This window comes from Sus scrofa, chromosome 1 (genome assembly GCF_000003025.6).
Source record: "Sus scrofa isolate TJ Tabasco breed Duroc chromosome 1, Sscrofa11.1, whole genome shotgun sequence".
NCBI lineage: Eukaryota > Metazoa > Chordata > Mammalia > Artiodactyla > Suidae > Sus > Sus scrofa.
This window is the reverse complement of record NC_010443.5, coordinates 21,641,533-21,657,943: the sequence shown is the minus strand read 5'-3', so window position 1 is coordinate 21,657,943 and position 16,411 is coordinate 21,641,533. Positions and strand designations below refer to the sequence as shown.

The 16,411-nt window shown below is 40.2% G+C and overlaps 1 protein-coding gene across 3 annotated transcripts in view; it reads left to right on the top strand.

The window, feature by feature from the left end:
- The window catches only part of PHACTR2 (phosphatase and actin regulator 2), a 284,512-nt gene that overhangs the window by 65,312 nt on the left and 202,789 nt on the right, over positions 1–16,411 (top strand). Inside the window, exon 1 of one of the 3 annotated variants that reach the window (XM_021087161.1) lies at positions 13,673–13,822. The exons of the other annotated variants lie outside the window; for them this stretch is intronic. Coding sequence (XP_020942820.1) covers positions 13,810–13,822 — 13 coding nt within the window. The 5' untranslated portion in view covers positions 13,673–13,809. Of the gene's footprint in view, positions 1–13,672; positions 13,823–16,411 lie in introns of those variants that run through there. 3 annotated transcript variants of the gene reach the window in all.

The following is a 16,411-nucleotide window of genomic DNA, read 5'->3' as shown; positions in this document are numbered from 1 at the left end:
ATGATGATGATATGGTGGGTTGAATGATGGCCTTCCCCAAAGTGGTCCACACCCTAATCTTGGAACCTGGGAGTATGTTTCTTTCCAGGCAAAGGAGACTTTTCAGATGACATTAAGATAAGGATCTTGAGTTGGGCAGATTATCTCGGATTATTCAGTTGAGCTCAACGTAATCACATGGGTCCTTATAATAGAGAAGCTAGAAGGTCAGGAGAGGAGAAGGCAACATGACAGCAGAAATAAAGATTGGAGTGATATGGCCATGAGCCAAGGGAGAGGCAAGGAGGTTTCCCCTCTGGAGCTGCCAGAAGTCCCGTCATGTTATTGCTTTCATTTCAGCCCCATAAAACTCACGTCAGACTTCTGACCTCCAGAAGGTCGTTAGAAGCCACTAAATCTGTGGTAATGAATTAGAGTGGCAACAGGAAATGCATACAGACGAAAAGACAATGGAGAAAGCGAATGGAAAGCAGAGCTGTGAATCAAGTAGAGAAAGCAGGCATACGATGGCCGATTTCTCTTCCGAGAACAACCACAAGGGCTCACCCTCTTGGCCCATTTCCCTGCTGTTGTTTTAGAACCTGGTTAAACCCTGATCCTTCCATGGTGCCCTTCCTTGCCTTTCATGTGTTCATCTTTGTTTTTTTTCCCCATGGCTCCCAGGAACTTTTCTACGACCTCCCTGGAGGAATCACGAGGCCTTACATTCCTCAAAGACTGCAGCTAGATGTTTGCTGTGGTCTTAATGAGTCCTTCTAGAACCGGTTAGAAGGCTGGTATTGATGCTCACTCTTATCTGGACCAGGTTTAATGGTGTGAGTAGTAAGCATATAAGATTAGACCTGAGTAACTAACTTTGGATAGGATCTTATCCCTTAATCCCTTAGAACAATGGTTTTAGTGGGGAAAGTCTGAGAACTTAGTCCCCAGTTAACTCAGCCAGGCGTTTATCAGTTACCTTCTGTGTGTGCAGCACTTTGCTCTCGGTACCCTGGGTGATATGAGAAACTCAGGTAGCTTGCTTCTTTCTTCAATGAGTGCCTGGATAAGGAGATAAAAGCAGCATGGAGAAAAAGAGGCATTTCCCCAATTGCTCTGAAGGCTAAGTAAGTATTAGTTTTACCCGTTTTTTACTAACAGATGGTAAAGTGTACTTTTGTAGAAGAAAACTAAATTTTTGTTGAGCCCTTGAAAGAGATCAGGCAGACTGTGATGACTGAGTGAAAAAAAAAAAAAAAGTGACCATGGCTTTGAGGCATGGTGGGATTCTCCTGTGGGTGAAATCTCTGTGCCTGGGCCACAATATATATTTCCACCCATCACTGTCTGGTCATGTATTCATTCTAAAAATAATTGCTAAGCACTTAGTACTGTTTTCAGAGCTATTGAGACCACTAACCAGATCTCCCCTTTCATGGACCGTATCTTGTAGTAGATGACATGTTTGATAAGCAATTATCCAAGTTAGGAAACATCTGGGAACTAAAGAAATGTTTAGCAATTTAAATTTAAGTCACGTAGAGCCCAGGACACTTTGTTGCATGAATCCCAGGAAGGTATCTCATGAAGGAAATTTGGGGGGGGGGGTTGCAAAGTGGTATTTCCCTTGCAAGCCTGTAGAAACAGCTCATTAAGATCCAGGCTAAAATAAATAAATAAATAACACACACACACACACACACACACACACACACACACACACACAAATGGGATTATCAGATACAACTCAGAATAAACTTACAAGGAGATCCTGCTGAGTAGCATTGAGAACTATGTCTAGATACTCATATTGCAACAGAACAAATGGTGGGGGAAAAATGTATACATGTAAGAATAACTTGATCCCCATGCTGTACAGCGGGAAAACAAAAAAAAAATAACACACACACACACACACCAAAAAAAAAAGATCCAGCCTAAACATTTCCACTTTTCCAAGCTGTACAGGTAATTGAAATAGGACACCCTTTCTTTCTAGAACATGATTCAGGATAGAATTTGAAAGGGATCAGTCCACTCACTACTTGGGCACCACTGTGCTTTCAGGAGCCAGGCAGGTCGCTTTTGTGTGTACACTTGGTGTAATACAATAAGGAGTGGTGGGGACTTTGGAAAACTGAGGGCTTGTGTTTCATCTAAAACATCTGAGGTCTGGTCTGGCCAAATGGTCGTGTTCATGGGTCAGATTTGATTAGACTGCCAGTTGGCAGCCCTTGATTGTTCATCTAAGAAAACAGTCGTCTGACCCTTTCTTCAAGCCTGCCAAAGAGAGTCATCTCTGTGAGTTTGGGTGGCAGGCTGCCTCCAGTCAGCCAGCACGCACCTGCCAGCCATCTGTCAGTTGAGGGAAACTTGTTATCTGGTTCGAGTGGGCACCCATCATGCTTTCAGCTAAGTGAGGAGTTGTGGGGAGAACTTGTTGAGGCTGTATATTTCTGGAGCTGATTCTGTGAATCAGGTTTTTTTTTCCCCCCTGTTTGCTGGTTTTATAACAGTCGACTCATCCACAAGCATCTGTAACTGCCCTTTAAGCAACAAGGCATCTTTTTGGATGATGGATGGAGTCTCTTTTGCCAATGGCTCAGCACCGAATCAGACACCTGCCTTCTTCTCCATTCCAGTGACCTGGTTGTATTGCTGCCGACTCAATATATATATATGTTGGCCATAATAAAGTATGTGGAAAGTTCCTGAAAACTATTTTTAAAAATACTGAAAGTGATAAATTGATCTGGATAATGGTAAGCATATATCATTCTGTTGTAACTTATAGATTTATAATTTAGTCTCCCTTCAGAAATAATTTCTGAATGCAGCTCTCTCCTGTAATTTAGAAAGAGGCTTATCTGTCTCTTTTTAGGCAGAAATTCTACTATGTTTATTTTCCTATTAATACTATTGAGTATTATTGAAGACCAAGAAATTTCTGTTTTGGCAAGGCAGAAAAGTTTGGCTTTTAACACTTTATTGGTCAAACTGAGACAGAAACCTACAGCCTTAAAAGAAATTATTCATGGAAGAAATAACCTTATGGTTACCAAAAATGAAAGGGGAGGGGGAAGGATAAATTGGGAGTATGGGATTAATAGAAACATACCATTATATATAAAATAAACAAGGGTTTACTGTATAGCACAGTGAGTTCTATTCAATGTCTTTAATGACCTGTAATGAAACAGAATCTGAACACTTGAAACTAACACAATATTGTAAGGCAACTACAGCTTAATAAATTTAAAAAAATAACTAATGGAAATGGCCATATTCTTCCAAACATCAGTTAGATGTATATACAATGCTTAAGAGCTTGTTATAAAACTACTATCATTGATTCTTTTTCATGGTCATTAAAGAGTAAAGTGACAAAAAAAAGAGAGAGAGGTTATTCTTTGACATTAAATTGGGAGTCCAACAAAGTAAGTTATTATAAAAAGAACTTGAGGAATTCCCATTATGGCACACTGGGTTAAGAACTTGACTGCAGCATCAAGGGTTGCTATGGAGGTGAAGGTTTGATCCCTGGTCCCATGTAGCGGGTTGAAGAAGCCAGGGATGCTGCAACTGTGGCATAGGTCACAGCTGTGGCTTGGATTCAATCCCTGTCCCAAGAACTTCCATATGCTGCATGTGTGGCCATTAAGGAAAAAAAAAAAAAAAAAAAAAAAAGACTTGAACCGTATATTGAGCCTTGACATTTCTGATAGAAACTTTAGAATGCCTAAGTCACAATCAGGGTTACTACAATTAAAAAAACCTGGGTTTGAATCCAGATCTACCATTTGAGCAACCTGAGGCAGGTTTCTTAACCTCTCTATTCCTTAGTTTTTCCCTCTATAAAATGGTAATAATAATAGTACCAAACTCGATCTTTTTGTTAGGCTTAATTAAGACAATGTATAAGAAAAGAATTAGCCCACAACGCCTGGTAAATGAGCACTACTCCAAACATGTGAGCTTCTGCAGGACTCAGATACAGGGGTCAGTTCTTGGTGACAGGTCTGTAAGAGAAGCAAGAAAGCCAATCAGTCCAGTTGGTGGTATCCTTAAGTCAGAATTATCTGGGGAAAGGCCTTCTTGGGAACTTAGATACAAAATTTCTTATGAGTTCTTTTTTTCTTCCTTTTTTTTTTTTTTGGCCATGCCCACAACACATATAAGTTCCCAGGCCAGAGATTAAACCTGTGTAACACCAGGGACTTGAACCTCTGCAGCAACATCAGACCCTTCTCTGATGACCTGCTTTCATTGTGACCAGAGCTTCTCCAGACATGCCTTTGCAGGGCCAAGCCAATGCCAAGCTTCCCCCTCAGAGGTCTGCTTTCAAGTTTGTGCTGAGCCAGATTTCTGGGGCTAGGGCACACTAGGTTTACACCTGAGACATCCCAGTTAGACGGCAGGATTTGCTTTGCCAAGTGCCCTCAGGTTTATTGGTTTTGTTAGAAAAATTAAATATACCTTCCATATAAGGAACCAGCTCTCTGTGACTTTGTCATGTTTCTTTGTATTTCTTTCGCTGAGATGGGCTCGTTTTAGCTTTCTAGTCACCCATGCATTCACTTTGAGATTCATTGTTGGGTAAGTTCCATCAGAGGTCCTCCTGGGTCCCGATGATCCTTTATTCTCTCTTTCTTTTGTATTGTTACTGTAGAGAAATACCTTCCTAGGCTTTCATTTTTGTGACTAAAGAGGGATTCTGTGTTCAGGACCACCTCCCCTGGACACTCACTTGGAAACCTGTCTTCTTTATAGTGTTTCAGCAATCACGCAGCAGACATTAAGTGCCTAAACCATGCAAGAGGGGAAAAAAAAGAAAAACACTTGTACTAAAGGCCCATTTTCTTTTTAATCAGCTTTCCCCAAATTGTGGTCAGATGAGCATTAAATCTATTGGGAGTTCTAAGAGTTAAACCTTGGGAGTTCCCATTGTGGCTCAGTGGGTTTGGGAACCTGACATAGTGTCCATGAAGATGTGGGTTCGATTCCTGGCCTCGCTCAGTGGGTTAAGGATTCAGCGTTGCCGTGAGCTGTGGCATAGGTCAGAGATGGGGCTCAGATCTGGCGTGGCTGTGGCTGTGGTGTAGGCCAGCAGCTGCAGCTCTGACTCAACCCCTAGCCTGGGAACCTCCATATACTGCAGGTGCAGCCATAAAAAGAAAAAAATAATAAAATAATAAAGAGTTATACCTTAAAGAGCAGGAGTGGGGGAAGCCAGGTGAAATACATTTGGGAAATTCTTGGCTGATCACAGTAAGAGGTGAGGGTTCAGGAAAGAGAGGGCCTCACACCTAGCATCTCTCCTCTGAGACACAGGGACTGGGCATCTGTTGAGATGTCAGGGGAGTGGTTGGAAGGGAAACAAATTGGGGGAAGGTTTGGAAGAGGAGTCAAGGTGGCTTAATGAGGGGACTGGGTGTGGTCAAATCAGGGTTGTGAAGGGTTTGGAAGACAAGGCTGAGATCTTGGTTACCTTGGCTCTATCATAGGGCCATTTGTCTCTCAGTATCTAAAAACTCACAGAGGGATACCTAGCTTGTGAGTAAAATTAGGATTTTAACTCAGGTCTTCTGAAATTGTATTTCCATGCTCAACAATAATAAAAAGAGTGCTACCCTTTGGGTCCAAAATATAATAAGGAAAAATATACTAAAATAAGAAAAAATATAGTGATAAACACACAGAACTTTTCTTACAATGAATCAAGTAAAATGTTAGTATGAACAAACCAAACACCAATTTATTTTGTGGAATGAAAGTGGAGTCCTGGAAGTTTCATGAGCTTCTAGCTTGTTGAGAAAAGTTTCATAGACAAAGTGAGAAGGATGTAATTCTTGAATGATGGAAGGAAAGTGATCTAGTGATTGAGTAGGACAGTAAATGAGAGCTCAGGGACCAGCAGAGAGAGAGATACAGTCTTCAACCATGGTAACAACAGCAGGACATCAAACAAACAAACAAAAACCCCAAACACAAAAGCAAACACAGAGTAGAATTAGAAAGAGCAATCAGAATTTGCATGGAAGGAGTTTGTGCCACAGATGGCTTGCAAAAAGGGTGCTACAGCAATCTAAATCAGAAAAAATTAGCACATTCTAATTTAGAAATTATGTATGTAGGCTACTTATTAATACATCATGTATATTATGTAGCATAAAAACAAAACACTTTAAAAACCAAGATCAAGGTGAAATAAGCAATATTTCAAAAACAATGAAAGCTTATTAGGTTAATAAGACAAAATTCCATGGACAAAATTATTAATTTTTTAATGAAGTCAGTGATTGCATATGCATCATTGTTTTCAGAGTTTTTGTTGTTGCTGTTGGTTGTTTTCTTTTTAGAGTCGAACCTGCAGCATATGGAAGTTCCCAGGCTAGGGGTCAAATCAGAGCTACAGCTGCCAGCCTATGCCACAGCCACAGCAATGCGGGATCCAAGCCACATCTGTGACCTACACTGCAGCTTGCAACAGCGCTGCTTAACCCACTGAGTGAGGCCAGGGATTGAACCCACATCCTCATGGATACTAGTCAGATTCCTTACCCATGAGCCACAACAGGAGCTCCCATGCCATGCGTCATTATTTTTTTAAATATTGGTTTAATGCTTCAAGAAGTAGCAAGTCCAGTGTTTGATTCTCAATGATTTATTGTGCTGTCTGGTTTCAGTGGCAATCAGAGTGAAAAAGATGTCTCTTTGAAAAAGTGCACCATTGACTGAACTTGCTATAGCAAATTCAGTCCCATCAACTTTTCATGCAAAACTCTTGGTTGAAATTCATCTAGTAAATGGCTTTCTCCCCTATTGTCTTTGGTTATTCTTGAAAACTGATTAGCATGTGTTCCGTCATTGTATTTTAGCAAAGGAGTTGACTATCCACTGAAATTCTTGATCTGGAAGCTTTTAAAACCAAATTGAGAATTCAGTTTCATAATTTGTATCAGCTTTATGATATGGAACTATTTATTGTATGTTTCAAGTCTGACATATAGAAAAGTGAATGGGCAAAGGAAATCTGTATATTAAGTAGTATTATAGCTTAATAATTTATATTTTATACAAAAAGAAATATTAATAGACATTCTAGTATTTTCTTCCCTCAGAACAGTGGATCTTTTTGTACCTTCTTGGTGTGCAATTCAGTCAATTGTAGTGACTTGATCTAAGTAACCAATTATTTCTATTCTTTTAGTGGTCATTCTTAATTTGTAAAAAGCATATGTAACTAAATTCATCTACCAATTTAAAATCTAAATCTAAAGTTACTCACTGCTTCCTTTTTTCATTTGACACTTTAAGCCGTCATTGAACATCTCCCCTTATTTTGCTCTGTTTTACCCCATTTGACCTCTTTTTACAAATATTTTGGTGAATTATAAAATTATTATTTCATAAGCAATATTTAAGTATACAAATACATCAGCTTCTTACTCATCGTTGTTTATTATCCTTTGCCTTCTCTCTGGGTTTACTTTTCATCTTACTAAATTGCATCCTTTAGTAATTTTTAGTCTGTATCTAACTATGAACGTGTCAGTGGTTTACTCATGAATGGAAGAGGAGCTGGATATACCATTCAAGGTCAATATTTATTTTCTTTCAGCCTCTTGTCTTCTGGCATCTGTGATTGCTGATGAGATGTTGATCTAAATGTCATGACTCTCTTTCATTTCCAAGATTTCCTGTAAGTCATTTTCCATATCCATCTAGTCTTGTCTCATAGCCACCTGTTTTCATTTCCTATTTTTCTATTTGTTTTTGATAGATGTCATCCTTTCACTTATCTCTTTGATGAACATAGCTCTTAAAAAATCTTTACGAAACTTCCATAACATTGATATCCCCAAGATTGAAATCCTATTGTATGGGTTATTTTATTTACTTGCTTTTAGAGAAATGAGCAGTTTTAATTTTGGAGTTCAGCTTGTACATTCATTTTAAGCAAAAGGTCTTTTTTGTTGGTGGTGGTTTTTATTGTTTGCCTCCCTGGTTTTGGTTTTGACTCTCTTCCTCTCTGAGTTTTATGGGTTGAAGTTGCTTCCACCTTGGCCATTTGGTCCTCCAGTCTAGAGTCAGGTCTTCTAATGACTTTTGGGGGCTCCCACTCTATCGTAAGGGAATCTACAGACGTAGTATTGAGGGAGGCAGCATGAAGCTTATTTTGTTCTTCATTGTGAGGGTTTATCATCCCTTTGCCCATCTGGGCTTTATAGAGCCTTGGTTTCTGGAAATACATCAGCAGGCATTTTTTTGCCTTTTTTTTTTTTTTTCTTTTTAGGGCCACACTGGCAACAAATGGAAGTTCCCAGGCTAGGGGTCAAATCAGAGCTGCAGCTACCAGCCCAGGCCACAGCCACAGCAACAAGGGATCCAAGCCGTGTCTCCAGTGTACACCACTGCACACAGCAAAGCCAGATCCTTAACCCACAAAGGCTAGGGATCGAATCCACATCCTCATGGGTACTAGTGGGTTCATAAACCACTGAGCCACAGTGGGAACACCACAGTCCTTTTTTTTCAATTTCCTTTCTTAAGCCAGGGAGCCCCATTCAAACAGAGCCTGACTCTGACCCATCCTTTCTTCAGCAGAGCTCTTTTAAATCCATCACCACATAGGAACCAAGCACCTGGCCTCCAGCCTCTGCTTTTGCCCCTCGAGCACAGCAGGGCCCAGCAGAAACTCAGTCAGTGCTTCGAGCTTTCCACTTCTTTCTAATTCAAGGGATTGGCTCTCTAGCTTTTCAAGCCCAGCTGTGACTTAACGTATTTAACATTTTATCTATCATGGCTATGTGTTTGGAGCAGAGGGGTGGTATTCAGTCATGGACTCACCAAACCACCTGGACCACAAGTCCAAACATATCAGAAGACCATCTGATGGCTGTCACTTCATTAAGCTCTAGATGCCGGGTGAAGCTCTGAGTCGGCTGAAAAGCTTCATGGCCCCTGCATTAAGATGTCATCTAAGTCTGTGTAAGTAGAAGACATAATATAAGGAAAGAGAAGCAAATGTTAACAAGTAATTCAGGAGACCCAGCCCTACAATAGGAGAGAAATCTGAAACAGAGAATGTTTAGGGACAATCAAACACAAAGGCATGTCAAGTGAAGTATGTCCTAAAATCCAGATAATATGACATTAGATAAACATCTAATGTTTTTCTGCCCAAATCTTCCTGGAAATACTATCTGTTGCAGAACTTTGTCCTATGAACTTTTTTTTTTTTTATATATATAGTTCAGAGATTGGCTTTAGGACTTAGGAGAGTTTATAGATCCAAGTGTTTTGTTATTGAAACCATCTGTAGGTATCCCACAGCCATTTGTGTAAAACAGTGGCGAGAATCTTTTCGAAATGGGTTTTCCAGTACACCTGAGAGCAAGCTTGACTACTTCCTAATTGGTAGCCAATATTTTCAGCACTTCTTTATTTCTTTGGATGAATCAAGAAGAAATGACAGGCTGATCAGGGTGTCCCAGAGACCTGCTGGCCCAACAACATGCCCACCCACGTGGGCAATTCATTCTCTGATTCTTCTAGTCACAGGGACAGAGTCTAGCTTTGTACAGAAGGATCCCAATTGGTCCCCTGAAAACCAAATCATGATATTTGTAGCCTTCAGTTCTGGAATTGCTCCACCTCTTGGAAAAACACTTCTGCCTCTAGTGCACAGCCTCCATCTGAGCCGCCTCTGGACCACGTGGGCTCGGGTTCCAGTCAGAAAAAGTAGAGCATGATTGCCAGTTCTTCCCTGGGTCCTCCACATATGAAAGCTCTTCTAGGAAAGTTGAGAAATAATGTGAAACAATGTAAAAAGTACACACTTCCATTTATAAGATAAACAAGTACCAGGAGATAAATTACAAATCATAACTATAGCTACCATGAAAGTTGTCCAAGAGTAGACCCAAGTTCTCATCCCCAGGAAAAAATAAAATAACTTTTTTTCTTTTGTTATCTATAGGAGATGATAAATGCTAATAAAACTTACTGTGGTTATCCTTTCCGAATATATGTAAGTCAAGTTATTATGCTGTACACATTAAAGATACACAGTGCTATGTCAATTATATCACAATAAAAGTGGATAGGGAGGGAAATAATATGAAATAAGCAGAACTTTTCTAGGAAGCCGAGACATTCTTTTTCTCTTTGGAATTGAGAGGGAGAATTACTCATAGATGTTTTTAGAGAAAGATGATCATGGCTAGGTTATCACCAGGTGCTTGGCATTACATTGGAAGGTGCTAGGCGCCACTGGTAGCCTTGCCTTGGCTGCCTCAGCTGACCAAGCCTGGAGTCACAAACCCCTTACCACCGGCAAACCATTCTTTAAAAACCCAGCCCGTGACAGGTGTAGCCTTCTTTCTGCAGGTGGGAAAGCACTGAGAGTATTTTGGAGGCAGATACTTCAGATTACCACTAGCCTCAGTTCTAAGAATGCTGAGGAATATATAGATGGGAGGGTTAATACCAACTGGAACTAAATCCATTTTAAAACCTGATGTACAATATTAGGCTTATTCATGCTGCTGGTCTGCCATACACCATCTCTGGGACAGTTGGAAATGGCCCGGTGAGCAGTTTCTATTCAGGCATTCCCTACTAAAGTCTATTACATGTGGGTCTGAATTAAGTTAAGGAAGGTAGTGGAGTCTCTTTGGAGCTTAGGAAAAAATTCCATTCATTGTACCTATCCAGTGTTGTGCTGGCTGCTTCTGATGCCGGGTCAGGGCTGTGGTGCACTGGTGGTAAGTAGGGAGAGGTGAAGCCGATGTGTCCTTGGCAATTTGTTCAGTTTTTAAATGGCCTGGTTCTGAATAGACCCTCAACGTTTGTTTCCTTATTTCTAGACATCTTTCTATGTTGCCTACCCCTCGTTCATCTCCTACCGCATCAGTAGTTAGAGACGTTCAGGTCCTAGCAGGTGAGAGAGGCGGACTGGGAGTTCCTAGATAAGGAAGGACGGTCCTGTGGGGAAAGAGCAGGAAGGGTGATTGTCTACCGCTTTAAATTGTAAAAATGTCCTGAGGGACCCTACTCCCCCATCGGAATCCCTTGGGATCAGGTGTGTTTCCAAATTCTCGATGTTTCCATTTTAAAAGGTCATATCATGTATATTCTGCATATTATGTATCATCCTTGGCAGGGTCTGGACAGATTCCCAGACCTATAACCTAAAAATTACTGGAGCAGAACATGTTATTCACTCTAAGTGAGGTAAGTTAAAATGTTAAATAGCCTCATATCACTTCAAGTCAGGTTGCGACACCAAATGCATTTTGGAGCCAAATTTTAATAAACAAACAAAAAGATTCTCAGAACCTGCTGGATTTTATCATTGTGTATAAGAGACGGCAGATCTTATATAAACCATGAGTTAGACAGCGTTTAATGGTCTGTCCTTGGATCCTAACTGGTGTTAATGAGAAAAGGTGTTTTTCAAATCACCAACAGAACAAACTTTTGGGACACAATCCATCTGTAATTTGGGGACTGATTGCATTCATAAAAATAATCGAGTTGCATTTTGAACGGTGTGCAAAGAGAGCATAAATATATTCCTATTAGTCGGTATGCACTGCCAATGGATAACACTTCTTAGCTATTCCTTACCCAGAATCTCAGACTTCATGATATATCTTCTCTCTCTTCTGGCTTTTGTATTTCCCTAACTCCTCCTCTTTTTTTTTTTTTTTAATGGTGAGTTTGCCCTAGATTTTCTCCTGATGACACTCATCCTGGGTAGTTGGCAGTCTTAATCAGGGCAAGTAAATGAGTTATGGAAGCCACAGTAATTTCAGTCTTCTGGGATTAAAGCAATTTTCAAAAACATATGAAGAATGTTTTTCCGAAATTAATAGAGTGATGTATCCTTCAATTTGTGTGGCAAAAGTAAAATAATGGAGATAAAAATCTTAGGGCAAAATCACTGAAAAATGCAACTTTGAGAAAAATATTCCTGTTACATCATAAATGAAGCATCTTAGAATATAGGGACCTCAAGTCTATAAGAGAATTTGATGACAAAAAAAAGCAAAAACCCTTGAGAGTTCCTACTGTGGCACAGTGGGTTAAGGATCTGACTGCAGGAGTTCCCGATGTGGCTCAGTGGTTAATGAACCCGATTAGTATCCATGAGGACAAGGGTTCAATCCCTGGCCTCGATCAATGGGTTAAGGATCTGGCGTTGCCATGAGCTGTGGTGTAGTTTGCAGACACAGCTTGGATCCTGCATTGCTGTGGCTGTGGTGTAGGCTGGCAGCTATAGCTCCAGTTTGACCCCTAGCCTGGGAACCTCCATATGCCACAGGTGCGGCCCTAAAAAGACAAAAGAGAAAAAAGGGATCCTCCTGCAGTGGCTCTGGTTGCTGCAGAATCGAGGGTTCAATTCCTGGCCTGGTGCAGTGGGTTGGGGATCCAGCGTTGCAGTTGTAGCTGTGGCTAGGATTCGATCCCTGGCCTGAGAACTTCCTTATGCTGTGGGCATGGCTGAAGGGGAGTGGTGGTGAAGGGGGGGGAAGCCACTTAGAAGCTGTTGAAATAGATTGTAAATAATTTTCAAGTTGTCTGTCACTAGGCATAAATAAATACTAAATAAGTGAATTGCTTTATAAAATTTAACAACACTAGGTGTCTAATAACACCAAAACTGTTTAAGAACTTGTCAGAGTGCAAAACCTGTAGAGCCTCACTGTACTATGGAATCATTGTGTCATAGGCCAAATGAGGCCATTATACTTTTTTTTTTTCCTACGTCAGAGTAAATGCAGTAAACAGATTTGCACTTTCCCCTGATTCTAATGTCACAACAGCCTCGGGGCATGGCCCAGGACTGTTTCAGCACCCTGACCCCAGAAGTGTCTTTGCGGGTCATCTTTCTAGAGCTAAATTAAAGAAAAGGAGTGGAATGGGCATTCTTGTGCTAGCAAATGCATTTTCCTTGATCCTTAGATTTCTGTTACTTTAGATGGCTACAGATGGTAACATACTGTAGGGTCCCCTGAAGTCTTTTGACAATTAATTCTTGTGTTATTAGTGACATTTAGTGCAATCCCTTTGAATTTCTGTTAGCAGAGGTGGGCAGAAATTCTGATCAGAAATAGAAAGACTAGTCAGGATGAAAACATAACCAAAGTGAAATGAAAATGCTCAGTTGTCAGCATTTATTTACAGCAGAAATATTAAAGGTTGCCTTTATCTTAACATGTTTGATCTGCTATTCCTTGCCCACCCCTAACACAACAACAATAACCAAAAATAAACTTTAAAATTTCAAATTGAAAAGTTGCCCAGTCATCCACTGATGTTGGTGATAAAGGCTGGACCACATTTAGATTAGTACCCCCCCCCAAAAAAAGGATAATAATTTATCTCATTTTTAAAATTTCTCTTTACCTTTTCATTATCTGTGCCTTTTCCTGCTCACGCTTGCTCTGGCATCTTTTGGAAAAGCATTGTGTTCTGCATAGCATGTTCACTGCTTTTCAGAAATGTGCAATACTCTCAACATTGCAGTGATTTTTTTTTTCCTCCTTTGCTTGGAACAGAGGTGAAAACCCCAGTGGATTCAAGTATCCACTTGATAGGCTCAGTCTCTCTTAATCAGCCTGTAATGGAGCTAATGGCTGTTTGTCATCCTTGGAGATATAAATTTCCTGGCGGTGTCTCCTGCAGACAGTGCATGAAGTATGCTCTGTGTGCCAGCAAGGACTGATAATCAGCAGAAGGGCAGGGTGCTTCGTTAGCCAGGAGAAGAGCCGGGGCTTCCCAGCTGCCAGGCTCCAGAACTCGCCTCACCGCTACTGAGACATGGACAATGCCGGTAGGTAAAGCGAGCATGTAATCCTTCATAGCTTCTGGGCTCAGTGGCAGTCTGCATCTTTTGCTGCACAAGGTTTGCCTGTTTGTTGGTCTTATTCTGTACCTAAATGTTCCAAGACCGGGAGATGTGAGATGCGTTAACCCTGCTGCATTGTCGACAAGGCAATTAGGGTTTGCTTTGAAGTTCAGGAATTGGGGATGCAGGTTGTAATTCCACATTCACCTTTTAGAAACCTGCACTGCTATTTCGGCTGCCGAATGCGTGCTGTTTGATCCTTTTGTGCTCAGAGGAGTGGGTGAAAAAGGCATAGAGTTAATGATAAAACTATGACTAAGGGCAGGGGGCAAAAGGTAGATGTGTTAATGAGCTGAACAGAAATGCTTTTTCAACATTACGTTGTGCAGACTGTTAAGAGCAGAGGAATTCTTGTGGCTGACACTTAGTCTTCCTGTAAGAATGCGATGTAGGGGCTGTGCCAGTATGCTCCAGTATTTTAATTTCGGAACACAGACATGAGTGGCCAATCATGTACCTTTTAAAAATGTATTTGTTGTCAATATCTTTACTTGACAGCTAGACATCAGTGGCTACGGAAGTATTCTTATGTCAATCAAATGATTAGCATGCAGTTACTTCTCACGCAGAACTTTTTCTTTTTTTCTTTGCTGTGTTGAACTTTTAGAAGATACACACGATGGGTTTACTCCCCATTGCGGTACTGATGCTAAACACAGAATCTCCCAAACCTGTTATGGATTCTTTGCCTCCTGAAAGGCATTCTTAGTTCAGTCATTCAGCAGATACCAGTTTTACAGTGGTGCCCCACAGAGCCTGAGACCGGTCAGCTCTGCTAAGAGGATACATCCTTTAAAATACATTCTGTATGATAAGACCACCCATTTTTAGTAAAACATATTTGTTTATGAAATGTAGCTGTTTCCATCCTCGACACAGGTTAGTGCAGGCAAGCAGAGATGTTGAAGGGAGAGTATTTTGAGTTCTTTTGTGAAATCACTTATCAGGAGTAAAAGTCTGTGACTAAAATAATTTTGCGTTTGACATTGACGGCATTGAAATAAATTGGAACAGTACCTTATTAGGGATGAATGTTGAGGCTGTGAAAGAAACACGTATTAGGGTTTGTATGTGTGTGTGTGTGTGTGCATAGTAGTAGTAGGAAGAGGCTAGACTGATGCATATGCATTAACCCCCCATCTCAATCATTAAAAAAATATGCCGTAGGGCTTGTCCTAAAAGCACACAGGTATGATATTCCATGACAAGGCACAATTTCAAGATCAACCAAAAGCTTCTCTAATTACAGCAGTAGAGTGAGTAAAAAATAAATAAATAAACTTGAATCCCTAATTTAGCCTCATTTAAAACTTCTGCCACCCACAATTAATTATACTGACGTCCTGGCAGAATTATCACTTTAATTCAAGTAAATGCCTTTCTTAACTGACTCATATATTTATTTAAAGGCCATTTAAGAAAAAAAGAAAGTACTGCGCAGCAGCCTTTCTGTAGGTTTTAAAAAAAATGCTAAGGTTTATGATTTACTTTTTGGCTAACTATAGCTTGGGGGATAAGTGTTGTCACAATTTTACTTATATTTGTTTATGCTTTTAAACGCCATTAATAAAACACCCCTTCTCATGACACATTTAAGAATATTTATGCACTGTGTCAAGTGGCTTTTAAAGTGGCAATTTCTAGATCATTTCAAATTTTAGGTGGAATCCCAAATATAGATATTATATCTATGGGTGGAATAATAGGCTTTTAAATGACATCTTTTGAATATTGTAGAAATAACACCTTTCTTATAATGGTTACTTGGCTGTCAATGATCACTTTTCATGTAATTTCTTGATGATATAAGCAGCCTGTCTTATAGCATGGCAATGTAAACATCTGTCTCTCTCTCTCTCTCTCACACACAAACACACACACACACACACCCCTCTTCAATAAACTCTATTCCCTGTAAGGAAGACATTTAAGATGGTTCTCATAAGTGGCCCCCCAAAAAAACCCCTCGAAATATATTTAACGTTATACCAAAACGCCCAGTTAACTTAGAGTACTGCAGTTTTTCCAATGTGATTTAAACAAGATAATGATGTTGAATACCTGCCTAAATTTTTCCAACCAGAAATAGATTTAGGCCTTGATAACAAAAGCCAGTAAGTTCAGAGCTGAGCACCAGTTCTAATGATTGGACCAACTTAGGAGGAGCCAGGCCTTCTTCCAGCAGGGCTTTCTGTGCTGGGATGAAGGGCTTTCTGTGTTGGGGTTTGGATAATTTGTTAGACAGAAATGCAACAATGGGTTCACATAAGCCAAGTGCCTCTGATTTATTCAAATCACACAGAGGCTGAGACACTTGGGTGTGTTTTCTGTTAACAAAGAAGTTGGGATGGACATGTTTTAAAATTAGATTGTGATGATGGTTGTACAACTATAAATATAGTAAAATTTATCGAATTTAAAAAAAACAAATAAGGAAGGGACTCTGGCTCTTTCCATGTTTGTGTGTAGATTTCAGCAAGCATCCCATTGTGAGTCTGTCCACACCATCCTTAG